The following is a 23,346-nucleotide window of genomic DNA, read 5'->3' as shown; positions in this document are numbered from 1 at the left end:
TTGTTTCCTTGTTTATTTGTACTGCCTATAAATTTAATTAGAAATAACTACGTAAGTTAACGCATTTAAAATAGAGTAATAATGTACAAATTAAGGTCTCATGAGTCTGTAAGTTTCTGCTCATGCAAAATGTGATTTTTGGATAGGGTACATTTTCTTAATTACTAACTAAGAAAAGTGTGTTTATATATTTTGTAAGATGTTTGTGTATACTGGATTTGCGATATTTATGACTTTATTATTAAAGTAAGCAAAACGTCCATAGCATGTAAAATAAAATAAATATATTTGAATCTACTTAACATTACATAACATTGAGATAATTTTTTGTTTTATTTTATATAATTTTTATATACTTAGATATGTAATTTAATGATAAATAAATAAAATTTGGAAGAATTTAAATATAAAATAATAAAAATCATGGCGTATTGTTTTATTTTCTGTTAATCATTATTATAATGGGAAGAAAAACTGAAAATGACGACGTTAGTGCCAAGAGTCAACTGTTATCTGTAATCTATATAAATTTTGTACGTTTTCATTATTTAAATAAAAATTAAAAATATATTCCTAATTTCCTTATTGACTGTGCCGGAGGTAAAAAAATTGCTCCTAAGCCGCAATGCATCAATAGTTGAAAAAAAGCGATTTTAGTTTAATTTATTAACTATAAAATAAAAAAAAATATTTTTGAATCTTTTATTGTAGTGAAAATTGACGGAAGTCATTCTACTACTACAGTCCACAGAGTACTATGTGTTTAAAGTGTTTTGTGTATATCTGTTATTTTATATACTTTTGACTTGATCTTGCTAACATCTACTCTATGACTAACACCAACTGTCACTGTCACCAAATTTGAGTGTGTATAAATTGTTAACTGACTGTTTTCATGTTTAAATTGCCCCTATTTCATTTGTATTCAAGTATTCGAATGTGAGTCTAATAAGTGAAATAAGTATTTAAATTAACAATGCAGTTTAAAAGTAAAATACTTTTCATATCTTCGATATTCTTTGTTACGATAAGATCAGGTAAGAAACAGTTGTCAACACGGTAACGCCCTAAAAGTTTACAAATTTTAACGTTGTTTCTTATTTTAGTTGATTCGATAAATTGCTACCAGTGTTCAGGGACCGATTCAGAGAACCCTTTCGAATGTAATGAGTTCTTAGATAGCGATACAGATATAGTAGCGACCGATTGTGCGACCATTCATGATGCTCAATATTGCATCAAGCATGTCGGTAGATTCGAAGGTGAGACAAACATGCAAATGGTCTGGGTCTCTGGTATACTAACATTTTTAAATAACTAACAAGCTAAACAAAATCTTAACAAAATATTTAAGTAAAAAGTTTAACAAAATATTTGTATTTGACTCTTAGCAGATTGTGTAAAGAACAATACTAATCTAAGCATGGCTATAATTGATCAAACTATATTACTTACCGTTTAATTTACATATAGATTTCATTGCATATATAACAGAGATTGGTACCTAGTAAAGTAAAAGTTGATAAATTCCAATATAGTTTTAACTTTTTTTCAATTTTTTAAAAGTTTTAATGACATATTCAAAGTTCGCAGTAACATCAAGTTCACGGACATTAATGTATTATTCTGAATAGGTATTTTCTAGACAAAGATTTTTGTACTAATCCCTTATTTTTAATCTAGGTTTAGCAATAGAATGTTTCCAGTGTAATTCCTCTAACACTTTGGAATGTGGTGATGGTCTCATTAACTTAGATGGAGGATACCTGAAGCCAACTCCTTGTCATCATGTTTACAATGCTCAATATTGCATTAAGCAGTCAGGTTCTTACTAATAATAACATGAATAAGCTTGAATATTCATTGCAAATAAAAATGCACAAAGCTTTTTATTACAATAGATTTTTTATGCACAGAATATACACTACACACAATTTTATTGGATAATTTTTTTTATGTGTGAGGGTGTAACTATTTAAATTATTTATGTAAAATAATATATAATTATACTGGTGTGTGGTAATTAATGGGTGTAAATAGGAGTTCGGAATATATAACCTTTGATATTGTTACTCCACTATTAATCCATCAATTTGGTGATTTTTTGAGCACTGGGCACTATACTATAATGGTAAGTTTTCACTGCATGTTATTGGTTGATTCAAACTTACTAGCAAGTCGGAAATAATCATTGAAGTGAGGGAATGAACACATTTAAACATATGTTGATCAGATTCATTTGATTTTTACTGTTTTCTTGACACATTTTCGGTCAGATGAACCCCATGCTTTATGCAAAACTTAAAATTATGTTTTCTATGCTGCACAATTTATCTCAGAGCTATAAAGTCTGAATTAACCAATCAATTAATCGGAAATAAACTGTTTACAATTATTTAGTCTGTTTAATAATGTTTCAGGTGGGATTAGCACAAAAAGATTCTGTTCATCATTGGATTTGGGCAATTATTGTAACTATGTTGCACAGCCCGGGGACAAATTGGAATACAGGACATGTATCTATACTTGCAGCAGTGATGGATGTAACTCAGCTGCAGCTCTGAAAATATCCATGACATTACTTATTTTCTTATTTATTTCATTTATGTGCACATAATGTGACATTTTGACATTTGTGTTGCGGCTACCTCCGACTTAGTTTAGAATTTACATCCAGACTGATTATTAATCTCTTAAAAATATATTTTGTATATTTCAATCAATCATTCCACTTAATTCTCTGTAATGTAAGACAAATGATAATTTTGTACATATTTTTTAAGTCTTATTATTAATTTTAAGATTGTCCGTCCAAATTAACATATATTTTTTATATTTACATCAAAAGACATTTTTATGTATTAATTTATTTATAATTTTAACATCGCCAGAGTAAACATTATTATGAAACATTGATAAAGCAGAGGTGAAATGTATGAGTTTAGACTAGCTTATTTTATTCTAATGAATGAAACCCAAAGTATTTTTGGATTACTTCAAGCAACTCTGCCGTGTATCATTCCACATGTTTAACCCTGAGTCTTCACAGCCAAAACATTTTACAAAAACCACTGTAATCTATTATTTCTAATAGAACAAAAAAAAGTTTTTGTAATACACCAGTGGAAACTCATAGATAACATTTATTTTCTACATGTTGTGTGTAATGATACTTCTGTGTTCGTCCACGTGTGCATTTATTGGCATTACCAATTTTTATATCGTATTATAAACCTTTAATACAATTTTGTATTAAAAAAAGTTGTTTTATTTCTACACTAGCGGTCGGAATTAAAAAAAAATAATTAGTAGCCTATGTGTTCTTCCAGACTGTTTTATGTGTATACCATTTCGTTGAGATCCGTTAAGCTATTGAAGAGATACCTTCAAACAAACCATCCATCTAGACATTCGCATTTATAAATTATAAGAAATCTTATTTTGTATGTAACTTATGATAAACACATCGGTGGCATTAAGAGTTGAAATTTACATGTAATATCAAAAAAACTAAAGTAAAATGTTCAAACATTTATTGAAAATTTGTGCTACACAAGCTTTATATAAAAATACACAATAAATATTAACGTCGACTTAGCCAAGAACTGAATTAAACCAGCTATTATGCAATAATACTTTTGTCTTAACGTAACTTACACTAGTCGTTGCTTTTGTCCAGAACAATGGAATGTCAGGTGACGCATTACACTAGTACAGTCAGCTACAATAATAAACAGGTACAAATAACATTAGCCAAATTGTGGAAATTACAAATGGACACACCTAAGAATTTTATGGTAATTTACTTTACATATAATTCTACAATATTACAAATTATTTAAACATTTATAACATCATCAATCGTAAAAGTTTAAAAAAATGATATCATGCATTTTGAAAATTGTTGTTCCTTTTCTCGCTGACTGTACTTGCATGCAATCTTTTTACAATAATAGAATAATTTGTCATCAGTGGTATAAAGAAGTTCACATGTGTAAGCATCTAGCACCTAAATATTTTTATCTAGCTTGTATTTCTATAGCTTAAAAAAATATCCGGCATACAAAAAGTTCAGGTAACCTTTTTGTACATATTTTTCAGTTTGAAACATGTCTGGCACTGGTTTGGTTTACTGTCGTTCATATCAAATTAAATCAGAATTTTCTTAAATGTTTTTCGTATTTTTTCTATGATAACAAAGTAAAAGCTCCAATAATAAAGACATACAAAACTAATGTACATTAAAGGAACAATACTAAAATAAATCAGACTTAAAAAGATTAAAAACAAATCACTAACAAAGTCAAACTTAAAAATAAAGCAAACAATATTTTTGTGCACAAGAAACAGTGATACTGGGAATAATAAAACATCACAAAATCATAAGACAAATGCCTTAATATTCATTGCACAATATAACTATGAATAAATGAAATTATTACTTAATTAAAATAATCTTAGATTAGCAGTACATCATTTTTTAAAGACACAAAAATGCCAAGAATTCATTTTGTGTTTTAAATTTCGATCATATACACAACTCTTGTTGTATACAACTACTAATGTATACAACTATTGTTGTATATTTCAGTACATTTCTTGTGTTATACACTCTAAAGATAGCTTCGCATCTCAGAGTATGAAAGAATACATTTTGCATGTACTTAAATATAAAGCTTGGAACGACCAAGCCATCTTATTTTAAGGCATTCCGATAGCTAAAGAAAATGCAAATTAACCTAAACTTAGTAAATATTTAGACAAAACTAGGCCTTAAAATCACGAATGTAATCACAAAAGCTACCAACTAAAGATGCCAGTGGAGAAAATAATATTTGTCATGGAAAGAAATTGTCAAAGAAAATGAATATTTTTGCACAAAGAATTATTAAAATTTTAGAATGATTCCCAATTGATTCCTTATGAATTATGAATATATATATAATTTATTTAATACTGTTTATATAATTTGGCTCATTCAAAATAATAGTACATATCTAAAAAAATAATTAAGTTGGAGTAAAATAATTTTTATTGGAATAATTTTTTTGGAATGTTTAATTTACTCATGATAAATATGCTTCCAAAATAAGAGAAATACTTAGAAGATTTGTTATCGCTAAGTACTGATTGAAATCTATTTTTAAAATCCATTATGGCCCTATTTCTAGGCCCTATGGGTTCATTCAAACAGATTGGGTCGAAGAGCAGAGAAGATTTTTACTGCACATAAAATTAAGCTTTTTATGATTTTTTTTTATAATATAAAATATTAGTAGATTTTTTGTAAATTTACTAATATTTCTTTCACCATTCCAACTAAGCTCTAGGCTTGTGCTAGGATATGGTTTACGACAGTAGTCAAATGGCGGGATTCGAACACCCGACCTCGTGATCGAAGATCCGTACCCTTAACCATTAAGCTATTGTAAGACATGTAAGACGTGAATAGTAAAATAAAACCTTGTTCTAATATGATAGAGCTGAATTTTATTTGTGATAAAAATTCAGCTTTGCTCACCACCGAAGTATGTCTGACCTGACCCTTTAGTTTTCTTCATAAATCATACAAATTGTATTTCTAACATTATAAACAAGAAAATGAAAGTTTAATTAAATTACTGCCGAATTAAAATTAATTGTGAAATTAATCATAAAATTATTTAAAATGTAATCAATTGTATACAATATAAAATACATAACCAAAGATCACTTATATATATATATATAATAAAACATGATTATTATTGAAAACCGCATATAAGCCATATATGCATCAAGCGTAGCAAAGATTTCTTATCATATAAATATATATCAAGCTTATTGAGACACACTGCCACACTCAGAGTCGTACACAATCTTTAAGGGAGCCTCTTAAAGTAAAATAAATGTACTAAAATACGGATAAAGTAATCAGTTTCCGAATGCGACAGTTTAACTTGTGCCAAAGCTTAATAATATTAAAATTTCAGTACATTTGGTACTCTTAGCTTTATAGATCACTGGTACACATGCAAGGAATGCATTTAGAATTACAATGCACTCATCTACCGCTGTTTGCTCAATATTATATGTTCACTAAATATATATATATACATAGTTATATTGATAATGAATGTATATATTTAAAAGTTAGAGGTCTCCGAGTAATACTTCAAGTCTCGACAACAGATTTAGCAGTGACGTAAACAATGATTTAAGTAAGAATAAGTATACAATATCTTGTGTAATAAAGTTCATCAATAAAATGTTGCATTCTTATTGAATAACATCATCTTTCAAGATAAAACAAAGATGTTAGAGGTCAAACTTTGCTTATTATATTGCATAATACCATTCTAAAGTTACGACCTCTGCTGTCCTTTTTGCATAACACCATCCTTTTGTTATGACCTCTGCTGACCTTTTTGCATAACACCATCCTTTTGTTATGACCATATTGCATATCTTTCTATTGTGACAACGACCTTTGTTAACGTTATCGCACAACACCATCCTATCAAGATCTATGTATCAACATATTTAGTGAACAATCTGAGCCCTGTGCGGTTGCGGTGCGTGTGGTGACGACGGCCAGCAGCTGCTGGTGGTTTACTGCGCGAGGCGTGACTGCAGCGCTGCCAGCAGCTGCTCGAGCTCGCGCACGCGTTGCTGGCTGTGCTGCAGCTGCCGGCGCGCCACACGCAGCTCCTCGCCCTGACGATTGAACGCCACTCGCAGCTGGAACACAAATAAGCCTTGTTTAGATTAAAAAAAATAATAAGACTAACTTCACCCCTGCGGTTTTCTGAGAAATAATTTTTTTATTCACTTGTTAATGTACATATTAATTCAGGATTCGATTATTATAAAATATGGTGATTGACGTACCTCGTGCTCGGTGGTGAAGACGTCGCCCTGGTTGATTTGCTTGTAGAGAGGCACGGGTTCGGCGTCGCCCGCCTGTTTGCCAAACATCTTCTGCAGTTGGTGGAACTTGGTCGTCTGGTTGGCGTTAGTCTTCTGCGACTTCTCGTTTATACCCACCTTGATCACAACACGATTAAATTAACATACTTCGTAAATGACAATTATCTACATTTATAATTTACATATTCTAAATTTCAATGTTCAAGTTTAACCATGAATTCTAACTATACACCAATGTCCAATGACATTGATTGGCTTGGTTTTCGTAGCGTTTTCTGCACTTTCTTTGAAAATGTTATCATCCTATATAAAATCTTTTATTAGACATTTCAAAAATTGTTTTCTGAGAAGTCTAATCTTAATGTAGGAAATAAAATTATTTGTTTATATATTTTAGTCTTATTATGGCCTGCTACTATTACTAAAATCAAGGGATTCGCCTTACAAATACGTACATCATTATCGTTATTGTGTGTGATGTTGGCAAGAGGTTCGCGCGGCTGCCAGGTGGCGAGCGGGCGGTAGTCGGGCGTGGTCTCACGTGACAGGAAGGCGAACTTCTTTCGGTTGTTGGCATCCTGCGGCTGCAGCGCTGGTGCTTCCGCGCTGCTCGTGCGCGGCTTGTGCGTTGATATTGTCACACCTGACACATCATATCATTTAAGAAATTCCTTAGTATAATTTAAGCATAAGAAAAAGCGCCATCTTTCGTAGGCCGAATACACCACACTCTTACGAGCGAAATACTACAAATGTGGTGCTAACCAGTTTTCATGCTGATGAGTAGTGGCGGCGCGTTCATGCCACTCAGCCAGTCCTTGGCGCTAAGAGCGGGCAATGGCGCCGCAGTGTCCGGGTACAAGTCCTCCTGCAATACATTATACAGTATTAAATACTTATTGAAGAAAAATCTCTCAAGACACGTTGCTAATCACGCAGATGTATTTATATGTCAATATTTCACAATATTTATGAGATTATGATGTTATTCCTTAGTCTATCAGTATATGGTATAACAACTTCTTTCTTGTTATTCTGGTAGCACTTTACAGTCGAGGTGTTTAATTTCCTACCCGGGTGAAGTAATTTGCCGTTCACAATGCTACTAGGTTGTTAACTTATCATAGCAATTTACATAGTGCAAATTATAGTTTCACAGTGGGAAGCGGTTTTAATTCTTTCGACTATTATCCCAGAATGTTTGTGTAAATGATACGTATACGTATTTACCTGGAAACAGTCAGACTTGCGCGGCACGATCATGGAGATGGGCTCGCAGAGGCCGCGTGAAGTATGCAGCTTGTAGAAGCGGAACACCTCGCACGCCGCCGTGTTCACGCCGCGCTTCGGCATGTAGCCTAGACCACGCTAACAAACAAATACACATAAAAACACATTAATGGTGGATTTCTAAGACCAAAATCACAGTTTAAGACATTGTTACCTCTGTTAGTCAAAGATAATAACAAGGATGACGATATGTTTTTACAGAGACTTTGGTCTTGAAAATCAACGGTAAGTCTAAATTGTAATGTATTTCCTTAAAGATCGCAGTTGATATTTGACATCGATAATAATAAAGTAATAATTTTCTATTGTCTAAAATAATAATTTAATGTTCCATTACCTGTGGATTCCCCGATAAGAACTGATTGAGGAAGTGCACGTAAGGCGCTTCATCTACCACCTCGTAGTACCTGATGTTGCCGTCACCTTTACCCGCTAAGTACACCTAAAAATAACAACGAAAATTAACATAAGTCCGGGAAAGATGACAGAACAAAAATTGAATAAAAATTGTTTCATTTAAGCAACAGTAAGATATTGCAAAATTAACACCCCAGGGTTTTATTTTTTTTAGTAACTGACAGCAGTTGGGCACTAACCCTAATGCTAGCTAGTATCACAGAAGAGGAGCGAGAGAGTGCAGTAGGACAATACAGTATAGTACCTCACTTTTCGGTCCTCGTGTGAAATATAGAACATTTTTTATGAACAGCAGTCCGATTGGTTGTTTTCCAATTTATTATAATAAAAAAAAACTGACCATATTGGTATCATAATCGTAGTAAGGGAAGACGACACCGGAGGAGCTGTCGATAGTGTCAGTGACGAGGGGCGCACTGAGGTCGTGCTGGTCCCACAGCGCGTACTGGCGGTCGCTGTGTCGTGAGAAGCCGGTAGTCAGCACACGACCAGACCCCACGAAAGTGCACTTGGAAGCTTTCGTACCCATGTGACATTGACCCTCCTGGAATATCACTTGTATTAACAAACACCAAATTATTTTATAAATAATATTATAAAATGCCATAACTTCACAGTAAAGTAAGCTACACTTTCTTCTTTAGTTTTTTATATCAGACACACGAGTTATAGTTTTAATAAGAGTCAAGTTTGATTTCTTAAATAAATTCATCTTAATCATATAAAGCATATATTATGATAGTAATGCCTTTGTTTCGACCTATCTTACGGTTAGTAGGCTTTTTACACAGATAAAACAAAGCCGGCTGAGGTGAATATATCGCTCCTCCAATAGAACAACGACTTAAATATCAAATAAATAAAAATGACTTTTTAATGTCATAAATTGATTTTCGAACGTTATATGGATTACATAAATTTATTGTTGCTAGTAGAATATATGTAAATATTTTAAAAATCTACATACTAATACATTCTTAAGTTAAAACTTTCAAAACGTTTTACTGAAAAATAGCTAAATCGGAGTTAAGTCATTGTTCTATGGGATGAGCGATTAACCGTGGGTTGCTGAGATCAAAATCCCTTTTTTTATAAAATATTGTTATCTCTGTTTAGCGGAAGATAGTGACAGAGACGACGATATACTTCATACAGAAGTTTTTGTTTCAGAAATGAACGGCATGTAGCTGGTGTTACTAACAGAGAGGACGATGCCGCGACGTGGCTCGATGACCCGCAGTTTCTTATCCTTGCAAGTGGTAGCGAGGAGAGAACCGTCCCGGTTGAAAGACATGCAGTAGATCACGTCGCTATGACACGATATCACTTTCACTGCCAGCCCCTTGCCCACATCCCACACCATTATCTGGAACAAAAACATATCATACTCTAACTATATTTCCACTAGCACGTATTCTTAGTGGAAAAATGTTTTTATTATAATAGTTATATGCAGGAACAGGCGAAGTCCCTCCAGTTGCTCAAATTTGAAATGCCAAAGTATAGCATAGTGTTTTTTTTTTTAATTTTTATAGTCAGGAAGTAAATAAGGATGGTTTTTTCGTAAGTCTGGGAATAAACATTATATAATATCATGAAAATAGCTGAAAACTATAAACACTTTATAAATGAAATGTTGAATAGCGGTTAACTGTACAACGACCAGTTAATGTGAGTCACATCACGCGATCAAGTCGATTTACAAACGGACAATTAATCTCGCGTGTTCATGTACATTAAACGTCTTTTTACATTAAATGTGACATGTGTGTAGTTTGATCCACATATCAAATATTATACATATTAATAAAATTGGATTGTCTGTATCGTGCAGATGATGTATTTGGATTGCTGATAACGAAAAACTATTTTTTTTTTAATTTTTGTCTGTTTGCAAATACAATTCCGTCCATCTGTTTACAAAGAAAATTCCGGAACTACTTGAACGATTTTGAAAGGAATTTTGCTGATTCATGTTTATCAGGCTACTCTATTTATATTTCCACGATAACAATATTAAAATTTAGGGCTTTAATATAAAAATATTGAAAAAATTATTTATTATTTTAGTTAAGAATTATTCTTTTATGTACTAGACAATCATAATACGAACTAGAAGGATTTATTGTAAAAACTAGCTGTCGCCCGCGACTCCGTCTGCGCGGTATTAAAAAAACGTAAATAGTAGCCTATGTGTTCTTCCAGACTACATTCTACATTTGTGCCAAATGTCACCAAGATCCGTTTAGCCGTTCCGGTGATACCTTCAAACAAACATCCATTCATCCATCCAATTCGCATTTATAAATTAGTAAGAAGTAAGATTAGTAAGATTTTATCATACCAAGGATGAATATTTTCCTGACTATGGGGTACTTTCCTTCCATTGGGTTCTGTAGCTTAATCTATTAATGAATTTTTAAAACTTCCTTTTCTATTCAAATATAGTAGCCAAGTGGTACAGTCAGTCACGTTTTATTTGTCTATGAAGTATCCACTAACCAAATAATCGAATCCAGCACTGAGTAGTATATTCTCAGCGGTGGGATGCCACTCGATGTAGGCGACACGTCGCTTGTGTCCTTGCAGCTCCACCAGCCAGTCTGTCAGATGCATTGACAGCCCGCCGTCCGGAATGTGCCATAGCTTCACCTGGAAAACATAAATATACAATTAAGTATGCAGATCCAATGAAAAAAAGAGTGAACTGTGGTCAAACCAAAAGATATTTCGTAAATTATTTATAACAAAAAAAGGGGAAAAGGAACAGATTTTAATCGCTAGAATGACGTATAAAAATTTGACAGATCTCACTCTTGACGCTAGCGCCACCTACTTAAACGAGTTCAGTGCCAACTATATTATCCCTAAATTAAAATAGGTTAGAGCCCTGTAGAAAGACTTTTATAAATTTTTCCTATTATTCTGAGGGAATATTTAACAAAATGTGTTATAAAAGGTACAACAGCTAAACATCCCTCCTTAACCCAATATTTATGTAATAAGCTAGTAAAGTTTGTACAACCTTGAGTCAGCCGGCGCCAACTTTACTGGGCCCTATATCAACACCAAACTAACCTCGGGTAATCCGTCTTTATGACAAATTTACCTTATTAAAACACAATGAAATTATACTGCTATTAACTAAGTAAACAAGTACATTGATTTTATAAAATAGCATGGGTTAAGTTAGCGCTTATCATGTTTCAACCACTTCATCTCATCGTATATCGTGGTCAAGCATTAATTGTAATTATAAGTAAAAATAACTCAAGATAGCATAATTTTTATACGTGACATTAGTAAATACTGCATTATTTTTGGTATTTACAAGAATTTACAAACTTTAGCCCTTTCACACGGGTGCTTTTATATCTCGAGATAAAGTGTTCAAATAGAACCATAGAACACGTTATGAAAGCTTCGCATTTTTAAAGCGTTGCCAAACAGATATTTGAAAATACATTTGTTCATTTTGAACGATTTTCATATCGATTGAAAACAGCCCATGCGAATGGGGGGCTTAGAGTTTTTGTTCGCTGTTAGACATAAAAGTGTACCTACTAATAAAAATGTTCAAAGACAGGTAGCAACCGGTGACTGGTGTGATAAAAATTTTTATGAAAACAATAGAGTTACGTATCGACAATTGTTAGGTGTTCAAAGTGAAAGTGTTTGTCAAACAGTATCGAGACATTTATAAACGATACGAATGAATAACAAGTTTATTATGTTTTTAGTAAATTAACTTATAATAAAACGTTGTGTGGAAAAATTAAATAATCAATGACGTCTGTCAAAAATTTTACAGTTTCAATGTTTCGTCCCTTCAGAAATGATATCCTAAGACCTAATCCTTAATTTCTAAGACTTTAAAATCATATTACTCCAATGTTGGTTAAAGTTATCGTGGGATATCCTATTCATGATGAGTAATTGCAACAACGTATCGGAATAAACATGCCAAATGAAAGTATTTGTTTTTCTTATAATACTTTCATTTAGCATGTATTATACGGATATAAGTATGTAAATAAGTAATTTACATATATTGCGGTTATAAACAATTTTACATCACATTAAGTGATATACAGCATGTTGTTTTATACAGAAGTTCGAAAAATAAATGTTTAAGATTTTTAATGAGTGATTTATCATTTAATTTGCAAAAAAAAATTGTCCCTAAGAGAGAAAATATATTAGACTACTTTAAAGATACTACTCCTGTGGTAGCTATAACATGGTAGGAGATGGAAATTTTTATTGGTAAAGTAACCAGTATCTTACCGTGCAGTCATCAGAACAGGATGCGATGACATTATCATTGAAGGGATTCCACTTGATGTCGAGGACTGGACCCTTGTGACCAGTCACGCGGCTCGCATTGAAGTCCAATCGTCCAGTCTGCAATACGATAGTTTCATCACCAAATATACAGTATGTCACAAAAATCATTCCAGATTTTTTTTGCTACAAGCAGATTTTTAAAGCCAAAATGTCACTTTAATTTGAGAAACCTTCGTTTTAAAAACACGTATAGTAAGAACTAAGTTAGTTCCGAGTGTTTAAATATTAGTTTATAGTTAGAGATATGTATGTATTGAATTAAATACTTTAGGTAGAAAATAAATTATAATAAAATAATATTCTTTTTCAGCCTTTCAACGGAAAAGCTCACTTACTATACGGACCTTCATAGTGAAATCGTGTGCCAGAATTTTATTTGCATACTGGCCTACAATTGTCTTAGTTAAAGGCAATTGTTCAATTCGTCACGTGGGCGCGCTACGTCAGGGTGTCAAGAATTATTATATCTCTGAGATAACATCCAGTGCCGTAAGTCAACGTTTTGAGTACTAAACTAGTTAATTATTTTTGCTAGGGTTGCTACTTAACCGACAGTAAATAAACTTTTAAATAAATTATATTTCCATTCTAAGGGAAAGTGGTGTGTGACCGACAGACTTATCGTGGGTTTAAGGGACCTAAATCTCCGTTTAAAACATATTATCTCTGTTTTCTCAAAAATAATGAAATGTATGAGGACATGATCAGACCTTGACCAGAGAAATCAACGGTTAAGTCATTTGATATAACAAAAGATAGTAGTGATTGAGTGAAATTATCGATTGCGTCCGGCTAATAATCCTTGTTGTATTCGCAACATAATGATATAATCGGCAATACTGTATTATTTCTAATCAGTCGACAACCCTAATATCTGCGGTTGAATTCAGATTACACAGGTCTTCGAACATGTTACCGAGCGTGAAGGTTGCTTTAAGTTGTACTGACCGCTATGTAAGTGATACGAAGTTAATTTAAATTAAGTTACAATACACCTTTATAGACATTGTTGGATTCCTAAACCTGTGTATGTCCGTCAGTTCATATACGTCCCAACCGAAGGACTCGAGGTTACCCTGAGTTAGAGATGAAGGCTTTAGTCAACCACACTGCGGCTGCGCGGAATTAAAAAAAAACATAGTAAGACTATGATCGGTGCCAAATTTAATCGAGATCCATTGAGCCATTCTGGACATACTTTCTAACAAAAACTCATCCATCCATTTAAACTCTTGCATTAATAATATAAGTAAGATTATTACGTACAAAAATTGTATAAGCAGTTGTAATTCCTAATCCATATCGTTTAATTACATAATGAACATTGCGAAAAACTGCGAACCGTATAATTCAAATGGAATGAGGACGGACAATTGTGCACGGCAGCGGGTTTAGAAATAAAAACCGTTGATAAGTATAATTTTTAAGCAATTACACACAGATGTTACCTCATACCAGCTGCCCGACAACGATTACTATCGAAAATGTAGCAACTTTTAACTAATTTTACGTCTCTCGTAATGTTATCGTCTGTTTGGATTATTGTAGTCATAACATAGATGTTTCGTTTTTCGTTAGACGCGTGAACTGTATTTTACACTGACACATAAAATTATCATCACCAACTATTTATCAAGGAACGCATATGTTCAAGCCCAAAAGATGTTTATATCTTTTGGGTTAAGAAGTCTCGTTCATAGAAATTACTAAAAATATGTTAAATAGCGGATAGATTGTAAAAATTACATCTAACTCGTATAAGGTATACTTTTACAACGCAAAAAGGAAAAGCGTCCAATATTATTTATGTTATTACAAGTAGAACATTGAATTTTCTTAAAATTATCTGCACAAAGTATGTTATCATGCGTCACTTTTTTTAAATAAAGACAGTAATAATTTTTTGAACAATCGAGCCCGGATAAACGACAGTCCAAAAGACCGCAATATTTTGCTCTCTTATAGCTATCTCTACTCTGAGTTTCTTATGAAGGTCGACCTTGGTTTCTTAATTATCCATGTTCGATTTTATATTTATTCGGTCAATAGAAGCCAGCTGTTCTAGCGCGACATATAAATTTGCTTAACATAGCATACCAGGTACTTTCTCTTACGAATGTGCGAATGGCTATTCACAAGTGTGAACTTACAACCTAAGCTGTTCTTCATTAAAACACGACAAACATTGTATTTTATTACACTTCTAACATTCACACGGTACTGTACAGATGTGAAATTCATTTACTTTTGATTTTGTTAAATAAACATCCTTTAAAACCGTAGCGTACTTTTAGAGTTTACCTTTTACGATATTATTTTTTGAGACAGTTGTTAAATATTTATCAAGTTAACGTAAACAAAAAAGTGATTAATTATATTTAATTATGTTGTTTGAATACATATTTGTATACTAGCTATCGCCCGCGACTCTGTCTGCGCGGAAATAGAATAAAAACTTAATTAGTATGCTATGTGTTCTACCAGACTGAGGTCTACATCTATACCAAATTTAATTGAGATCCGTTCAGCCGTTCTGGAGATACCTTGAAACAAAAATCCATCCATCCATCAAAACATTAGCATTTATAATATTAGTAAGATAGTAAGAAGTAAGATTATTACGTTGCATATTACGGTAAGGGTATTGTGTATTTAGGAAAAGGTTGGTATGGTACAGTGACGCGCAATCATATCTTTCGATAGGGATATTGATTTTTTGATTTAAACAATGGCGGCTAATATCGTAACCTACTATATAAATACTAAGCAAAATGCAAAGAGTATAAAAAAATATGACATAAATAGCCAGAATGTATTTTTAATTTACCAGAATATAATTATGAAATTTTAAATATTCCATTGTTTGAATCAAGTTAATATTTTTTTTTAATATTTCTCACGTACAAACATAAAAGATAAAGATAAGTATTTTCCGCTCACAGAAAATAATAAAAACTACAGAAATACGAATAACGAATATAATAATTAAAACCGAGGCCCATACATGACTCAGGGTATAGGTAGATTTAAAGCTATTGATCCAAGCTTGACATACATTTTGTAAGTTGAAGAATATAGTTCGAAGCATAACGTCTTTACATTTTGATTTTAAATCCGAACGAATATTGCTAAAAGTGAAATTGCGCACACGAGGGAATACAAGTTATTATTATTTATCCATGAATTAATCACCCTGTATCAGTTACTTTCTTTTAAACGTCTAGGGCTTGGTGAAATCTAGAATAATAAACATGTTGTACAAGGTTCAAAAACCTTGACCGTCGTAGAGTACAAAGCCCCCTGCTGTAATGCTAAAATCTAGGCATGGATTTTGTTGTATAAGTTACTGTAGAGGTAATAAAAAACTCTTATATAGTTTGAATTCTTCGATCTTAGGAGTTATCTATTGGTCTACGGGAAGACAGGTTAGCAGAAAGTAACAATAATTGTCTTGAATTCGATCTTTCAAATTGAAATATTGGTCGATGTTATATCACATAGTCTAAATACTTGAGTTTCTCTGAATGACGATTTAGTATAGCATCGACCAGAATAAGAACAGTTCGATGAGATAATACGATTATTATCTACAATCAAGGATTACATTTTTCAATTGGTATGTCCGATTTCTTAACTTTCCTATAATTGGTGATCGTTTCCGTGCCAGTACTTTGTATATTAATTTCTTATATGAATGATTCGCAACTTTCTCTTAATTAAGACTAATAAATAATAAAAAAGTTACTTGAAATAAAATATGTAAACAATTTGTCACATTTCGATTATACATCGAAATAATTAATAGAGTTCCGGAAAATATAAATTTTAAGTATTCGCTACGTCACCATCGCGTACATAAAAATTCATTAAGAATGTAATAAATTCCACTTATATAAATAACCTTAAGAAAATCACCTACGATAATATAGACACAAAATAGGGCATCACACAAAAACGGCAAATAAGGGCATTAACCTACTTCGGCAGTGTGCCAATTGAATGTACATTTGGGGCTGACTCGTGCGACGAGTACAAACGCACTGAATACATCATATCGATACCAAAATTGCGGACTATTGAAAAAGAAAACCGACTTCAAAAAAACGTTCTCAAACAAAATGCACTAAAAATTAACAAAATAATAGTATCAATACCATCGAAAATTAAAAAGTTATCTTTTTTCTTGTAATATGCCTATATTGTCTTTTTTGTCGGTTAAAAGCTACAGGTATACCATCCTATTATGTCTGTCTATACCTAAACAAATAGAGGAGTTTCCAACCTTGATTTATACTATCATATGAATATAAAGAAAAGACAACGAATACTTAGCACGTTTTACATTGAAATACAATCGTTTGGTTCGAACTCAGATGAGAAGCGATAATACTTATCAGCTTATAGTCTGAGTTTCGCTTGATAAATTACTAAACATATGCAACACACAAATAAATCAATGTCATGCAAACGTTAGATTCAATATATAATTTCCAATGTCGTGCAATGGGAAGGAAAATATAGCTATGACTTCAAAAAATGTTTACTTACATGATCCAAAGGTAACACTAGGAAGGCTCCGCCACCTGCGACCTCGGTGACAATGGCCACGAACTTGGGATTGACAGCGCAAAAGTTGGAGTCGTGGGCATTCCTCGTTATCTTTATGTTGTCGTAACATCGCTCCCGTTTGAACGACACGCCGTAAACGTGCCGAAATTTGGAGCTTCTCACACCACGGAACCATACCTACGAATTGTCAAGATGAATTAAAAAGATTAAAGATATTTGCAGAATTAAACGGGCTTGCTACTCTGATGTGTAACGTAATGAATTACTAAAACATCAGTCTATCCAAGTAACTCGTAACAACGCTGCGAATTTATCGATCTCCGAGGTAATTCGTCCAAAATCACTGTAAAAACGTGACAATCTGCCTGAATAGAATAATGATGAGGCCTAGGTTTTATCTAGTTTATTTCGTTGCCCAATAAGTCAGTCGTCAATAACACTTCCTCGTTAATATAGGCAGAGATATATATGTATTTGAAAATATCTTTGCACAATCGTTTGAACAGTTAATACTATTGTTCCAGCTTGAATGATTGTTACAATTGCAACCGGAAGACATACAAAAACACTACCTACTAATAACAGTAAAATAAATTGTGAATTATAAATAATTATATTTTGAAGGAGGACATCGTCTAGCAGTGAACGATTTTAGGCTAATAAGTTACTTATTTTAAGTTAGTTATTAATTTAAGCGATTTTTAGGGTTCCGTACCTCATAGGAAAAAACGGAGCCCTTATGATCACTTTGCTGTTCGTCCGTCTATCTGTCAAGGTCCTTTTTTTTTAAATTATTATAACAGAAAAATTCTTAAGGATTTATTTATACATTACAAGACTAATATAAAGTATAGTATGAATATATAAAAACGTCAAACGTCCATGGTTAAGCAATGCAAATACGATCTTATTGCTTCTCATTATACTTCTCAAACAGCACTCGGTCACGACAATTAGATTCAATTAAATTGTTGCTAACACGAAAAGTTCTCGCTACCGAATTTCATCGATACAATACCGCTGTTGTGCACAGAATACAAGAATATATAATTTAAAAAAAAATGATATGTGTAGAGGTTATAATATTAAAATATTATTTGTATCCAAAGGAGTTGGATTTAACAATAGGTGTGATCTAAAGTCTGACTCTTGCCTTTTATTCCTTCGAATTAAAAAAAAAGACATCTTTACCTAAATAGAACAAAAGATGACCAGAGATAATATTGTGGGACAGTGACTCAACAATGTGCGTAAATACGATAGAGTGAGGATATCAATTTCTTTGTTCGATTGATAAATGGCATTATTGTATTCGTAACAGTAGATTTAAGCAGTCAGTAGCAAGCTTAATGTTTCTATGAATGAATTACTTACCTGCCAGTGCGAATGTTTAGGACAGATTAAAAAATTAAAAAAATACCTGTGAATTAGTCATGTCGTCGTCACTATGTGCGAAATAAGGCATGCACTACATTACACTCGTACTCCACAACTATGTGTAAACAGTCTGTGCATTTTAAAAAATAAAATCATGTACACAAGTAACACTAAATTCGGCAGCGCACATCACGAACTGTAAAAAAAAATAAAAACAACACCGAAACTTTAATGAAGCGTACAAACAAATGTATAAACTAGATGTATGATATAATGCTGTATACAATAGTCAGCTTTAGCCGGTTTCAAAGAGTAATTACGAGAATGATTATGACAGCGGCAAAGGCGCGCGAGTCGAGCGGCAGACGAAAAAAAAGTGAAAAGATACATTACAACGCCTGTGCAGTCTGTAGATGCTGGGAGAAATTTTTATTCATTACGCTTCGCTATAGATTGTATATCAATTAACAATAAATTGAAATAAAACAATCTGTGATGTAAGCATTTACGTAATCATTTCGATATTATTTGCTTTCTAGATTGAGTTCAGAATAAATAATCAATAACAAATATTTTCTTTATTTATGGAATTGAATCGTTTATTGTTTTAACGGTATCATGAGTAATACACATCCTCCAAGATATAAAGCACCTTTTCTGACTATTGACAATTACTAAAAAGCAAATTACCATACCTAGAGGCATCATGCATTTAAATATTCTTAGCAAAAATGAACGCAAACTTATCTAAAGAAACTCGACCCTCTAGTTCATTGATACACTATTTCATGCTCAATTTCCTACATAAATGATACGAGTAGAATTACTAGTAGTAAGTCCGTCAAATACGAACCGTAAAATCATAATATTAAACAATACACGATCACTATCAAAAGGGAAATAAGTACTTTATTAAAATTTTTCAAGTGATCTTATAACCCGGAAGTATACTAACTGTAGGAGTCTTTACCCCAACACTTTTTATATTATATGACGTCATGGAGGATGTCATATTGTAACCTAAAAAATTTATACAAAGAGGCATTCAAGACAAAACTTTAAGGAAGTTGAGACTCGAGACTTAAATATCTTGGTAAACCAGAATTGGTATACCTTTTCGATAAAACAAAATTTTAGTACGGCACCAAGTTCAATTGTATTGTTGAAACTTAAAATATAAAAAATATATTTCTAATTGTTGCCGCTGATGTCAATAAGCTAAATGGAATTTTCTTAAAGGGGGTAAGACTTGGAATAATACTTTTTCTGGATTCTTTTGTAAAAAAAAATGCAATAAATTATTGAATAAGGGCGCCTGGCAGTAAAAGTATTTTTTTTCCCAGTGATGTGAGAAGTTTAATTAACATTACCAATTCTAAATGGAATTTAAAAATGACTTATGTTTTAATGTATTTGTTATAGTTTCGGTGTCAGCATTATTATCGTTTCAATGAACAATACAATTCTATGATATATTTGCATTCCTTTCTTATTACGGACAATTGTAAACAAATTAGATTTCTATGAGCGACCATAAATCTATATTTTATTATTTTAAATAATATTAAAAACCGTAAAAGTTTTTTATTATCGAAGTAAAATAAGACGACACGAAATACCTTTTGAATAAAAAAAGAATTATTAAAATGGGACAACTAGGGGCGTAGTTATCGACGAACAAAAAAAATAATAGACGAATTGACAACCTCCTCCTTTTTGACTTTTTGAAGTCGTTTAAAAAATAAACATTAAGAGGTCAGATTGTTGATTTGAAAACATTTCCACAATGTGTTGATTAACATTACTAACCTATTAAACTTAGAAATGCGAAAGAAAAAAAATATTCGATATTATTCAGGAAGGGAATTTATTGACACAATAATTACGAATATATAGCCAAAAAAGTCGCTACGTAATATTTGTATTAGCAAACAGATTTTCCTATGGCGTCACCATGTGAAGAAACAGTAGTCTGAATACCTAACAGACTGAATAACAATAAAAAGACCATGGTAAGATTAATGTGTGATAAAATTGCTTTCGCACGTTTGTTCTACGTCAATTTAGACTTCGAAGCGTGAGATATATATTTTTTATCATTATTATATTTCAAAGGCAAAATTTATTGAACAAGTACATAACATCTTACATGAATAACATTTTATGCTCAATGTAAAATAAAATAATAATTTCGTTATATACTATTCATTTAAAAATATCCTGCTTAGTAATAGCATATTAAAAGAACAACTTTCATAGACTCTTTGTCAACTAACCTATATAAAATAGCAATAGGTTAAAAAGAAGACAAGAAAATTAGGATTTGGATTTAAATAACAAAAAATATTAATTAATCCTCTATCACAATCAAACATCAGATATTGTCAATTATTTTTAATACTTTTGTTCTAGGTTTAATTAAGTTCCCAGTGATCCCACTGTCACCAATTTTATCATAAAAAAAATAATACTACTATTGAGTGAATTAGCTATCCAATCTTTTTGGAGCACAAGGATTTAAATCATTCTGCCAAAAATTTGCTTTCGGCCACTGAGATCTCTACCTTTTTGAATTAAAAATAAAATAAAGATGAGAATTAAACGGGAAGTTGACAAGAAAACAACAACATATAGCTATGAAGAGCTTGATGATGAAATTATTGTTGTAAATATGTATGTACTTTTATCATGGTCTTTTGAACAATAAATAAATGCATTTTTACTGTGTTGATATTTTCAAACAATTACAAGATTAAACAAAATTTTTCTGGTAATTTGCCTCCGTCTTCCTGAGAAATTATTCATTTATTTTGGTTTGACATTGCAGCAGCAAAGTAAGAATTATTTTTTTCATCATCATATATTGAAATGTACATAAAATATAAATTGTGGTGAATCAGTTTTCTTGAGATCCCATTCTTGTAATAAGCTTTTGTCAGTCTAAATATGATCCTTTTTATTTTAACCAAAAATGGAAGAGTTGGAGTTATTTTTTTTAATGATAATTGTGTTTTTTTAGCTATTAAATTATTTTATGTAATTGATAGATTATATAACAATGAATTGTGACAACATAACCATAACAAAACACTTACATCACAGAATATATTACTTAATATTTTCACCCAGCACTGATTTTGTATTAAGTTGCATTGTAAAATGCATTTAATTGAATTTCTATATCAAAGCTCTTAAAAAAACCAAATAAAATAAGTTAACCTGTACAACAGCAGCTTTACAAAAGTAAACTAATTTGTAAAAAAACTTCTTGCTAATCTACTCCAAATAAAATCTCAGTGATAAGTACAATAAAGGAGCAAACCTACTAGAAATATTTCACACATGTGTAATAAAAACATTGTGGTGCTGAAAGCAAATAATTAGTAGCAAAACATACCTTGGCAGCAGGTTTATTACAGGCCCTCACATCCACAAGCGTACTGTTCTTTGCTGGGCTCTTCTCTACTATGTTTATATCTAAACAATTAATTTCTCTTATCGTTTCATCTTTAACCGGAGGCATATCCTTTATCTGAGTAATTTTGAGACCAGGGGTATAAGTTTTAATACAACTTTAAATATTTCAAATTACTAATATTATTTATGAAATATTAGTAAAACAAGAATTAGAATAAACAAAGATACGACAAATCTAGACTTCTGTAAAAATCGAATGAAAACCACTTCAAATCTCCAAGCTTCAAGCTCGCGCCACAGATTAAAATAAATCTCGTTACATTAAACTGCTATTCAAGTCGCCGTTTTTTCGATCCGTGTTATTTTTGCATGAATTGAAACGCTGTGAAATTTTACTTAAGGTTTATAAATAACAGATTATTATTAATACTATTCAAAGGTATTAAATATAAGCATGACCATGAAATGTAAATGTTTTTGTTCTCTGTGCTCCAGTCTGCAAGTATAGCGCCATCTTTTGGTCTATTACGAATCGCCCTGAAAGTTTGTCGACTTTTTTTAGCTTAGCGTTTTCTTGTTTCTGCTCGGCACCCATACATCGTAGCTTGATGTTAGATAGTCGCATCTCTTTTAATTTTTTTTTATTTATTTAACAATACAATTTTGAATACAAATAAACATATGTTTAACGCTAAATAAACCTCATTGGTTTGGTATAAGCGTTAATTATTATAACCAGGATAAAATGTTTAAAATATTGTTAGTCTAACTCTCTCTCGCGTTTAAACCACTTTAAGTAAAAAGAAAAATAGGTAGTAGATAGAGTTTAATAGTTATGATAGACGCCTAATAATTAATTAACCATTAATCAGCAGGTACCATCCTTGGTTAGAGGTTGAGAAAAGCAACTAAAAACATAAATTAGAATAAGTTTTTCGCCCGGACTGTCTGGACATGTGTAATTTTTACCATTGTTACAAGTTTAACGAGTTCAAAAAATAATATGTAAAACATGTTAGT

The 23,346-nt window shown here is 31.9% G+C and overlaps 2 protein-coding genes across 4 annotated transcripts; one reads left to right on the top strand and one right to left on the bottom strand.

Moving 5' to 3' along the window:
* The first annotated feature begins 851 nt into the window (after positions 1–851).
* bou (glycosylphosphatidylinositol anchored membrane protein boudin) lies at positions 852–2,831 on the top strand. The gene is made up of 4 exons (XM_013309071.1): positions 852–1,037; positions 1,107–1,262; positions 1,684–1,824; positions 2,421–2,831. The coding sequence occupies exons 1-4, from the start codon at positions 977–979 to the stop codon at positions 2,615–2,617; spliced, it is 555 nt and encodes a 184-aa protein (XP_013164525.1). The 5' UTR covers positions 852–976; the 3' UTR covers positions 2,618–2,831.
* A 2,853-nt stretch (positions 2,832–5,684) lies between these two features.
* On the bottom strand, positions 5,685–22,613 carry LOC106115958 (coronin-2B). Of its 3 annotated transcripts, none has more exons than XR_001227782.1 (13): positions 22,307–22,613; positions 17,512–17,709; positions 12,904–13,020; positions 11,119–11,268; positions 9,818–9,982; positions 8,957–9,160; positions 8,537–8,641; positions 8,140–8,277; positions 7,675–7,777; positions 7,365–7,552; positions 6,871–7,026; positions 6,394–6,720; positions 5,685–6,351 (listed from the first exon to the last, which is right to left on the bottom strand). XR_001227782.1 is itself a non-coding variant. In XM_013309625.1 (13 exons), the coding sequence occupies exons 2-13, from the start codon at positions 18,995–18,997 to the stop codon at positions 6,592–6,594; spliced, it is 1,698 nt and encodes a 565-aa protein (XP_013165079.1). In that variant the 5' UTR covers positions 18,998–19,105; positions 22,307–22,396; the 3' UTR covers positions 5,685–6,591. The 3 variants fall into 3 exon arrangements, 2 of the variants coding, with proteins under 2 accessions (XP_013165079.1, XP_013165078.1); XM_013309625.1 differs by adding an exon at positions 18,953–19,105 and having other exon boundaries at positions 5,685–6,720; positions 22,307–22,396; XM_013309624.1 differs by having other exon boundaries at positions 5,685–6,720.
* Between the last annotated feature and the right edge of the window lie 733 nt (positions 22,614–23,346).

Source organism: Papilio xuthus, unplaced genomic scaffold (assembly GCF_000836235.2).
Source record: "Papilio xuthus unplaced genomic scaffold, Pxut_1.1 DF827777.1, whole genome shotgun sequence".
Lineage (NCBI taxonomy): Eukaryota > Metazoa > Arthropoda > Insecta > Lepidoptera > Papilionidae > Papilio > Papilio xuthus.
This window is presented reverse-complemented; position numbering and strand designations above follow the sequence as displayed.

What these genes read in the sequence shown, in the direction of transcription:
- bou (XM_013309071.1), top strand. Translation starts at nt 977, where the DNA reads ATGCAGTTTAAAAGTAAAATACTTTTCATATCTTCGATATTCTTTGTT. An exon ending in CTTTGTTACGATAAGATCAG is followed by an intron (nt 1,038 to 1,106) that starts GTAAGAAACAGT and finishes TTCTTATTTTAG; the next exon opens with TTGATTCGATAAATTGCTAC. An exon ending in ATATTGCATTAAGCAGTCAG is followed by an intron (nt 1,825 to 2,420) that starts GTTCTTACTAAT and finishes ATAATGTTTCAG; the next exon opens with GTGGGATTAGCACAAAAAGA.
- LOC106115958 (XM_013309624.1), bottom strand. Translation starts at nt 22,432, where the DNA reads ATGCCTCCGGTTAAAGATGAAACGATAAGAGAAATTAATTGTTTAGAT. An exon ending in ACGATTATGATACCAATATG is followed by an intron (nt 8,642 to 8,956) that starts GTCAGTTTTTTT and finishes TGTTATTTTTAG; the next exon opens with GTGTACTTAGCGGGTAAAGG. An exon ending in GCAAGTCTGACTGTTTCCAG is followed by an intron (nt 7,778 to 8,139) that starts GTAAATACGTAT and finishes AATGTATTGCAG; the next exon opens with GAGGACTTGTACCCGGACAC.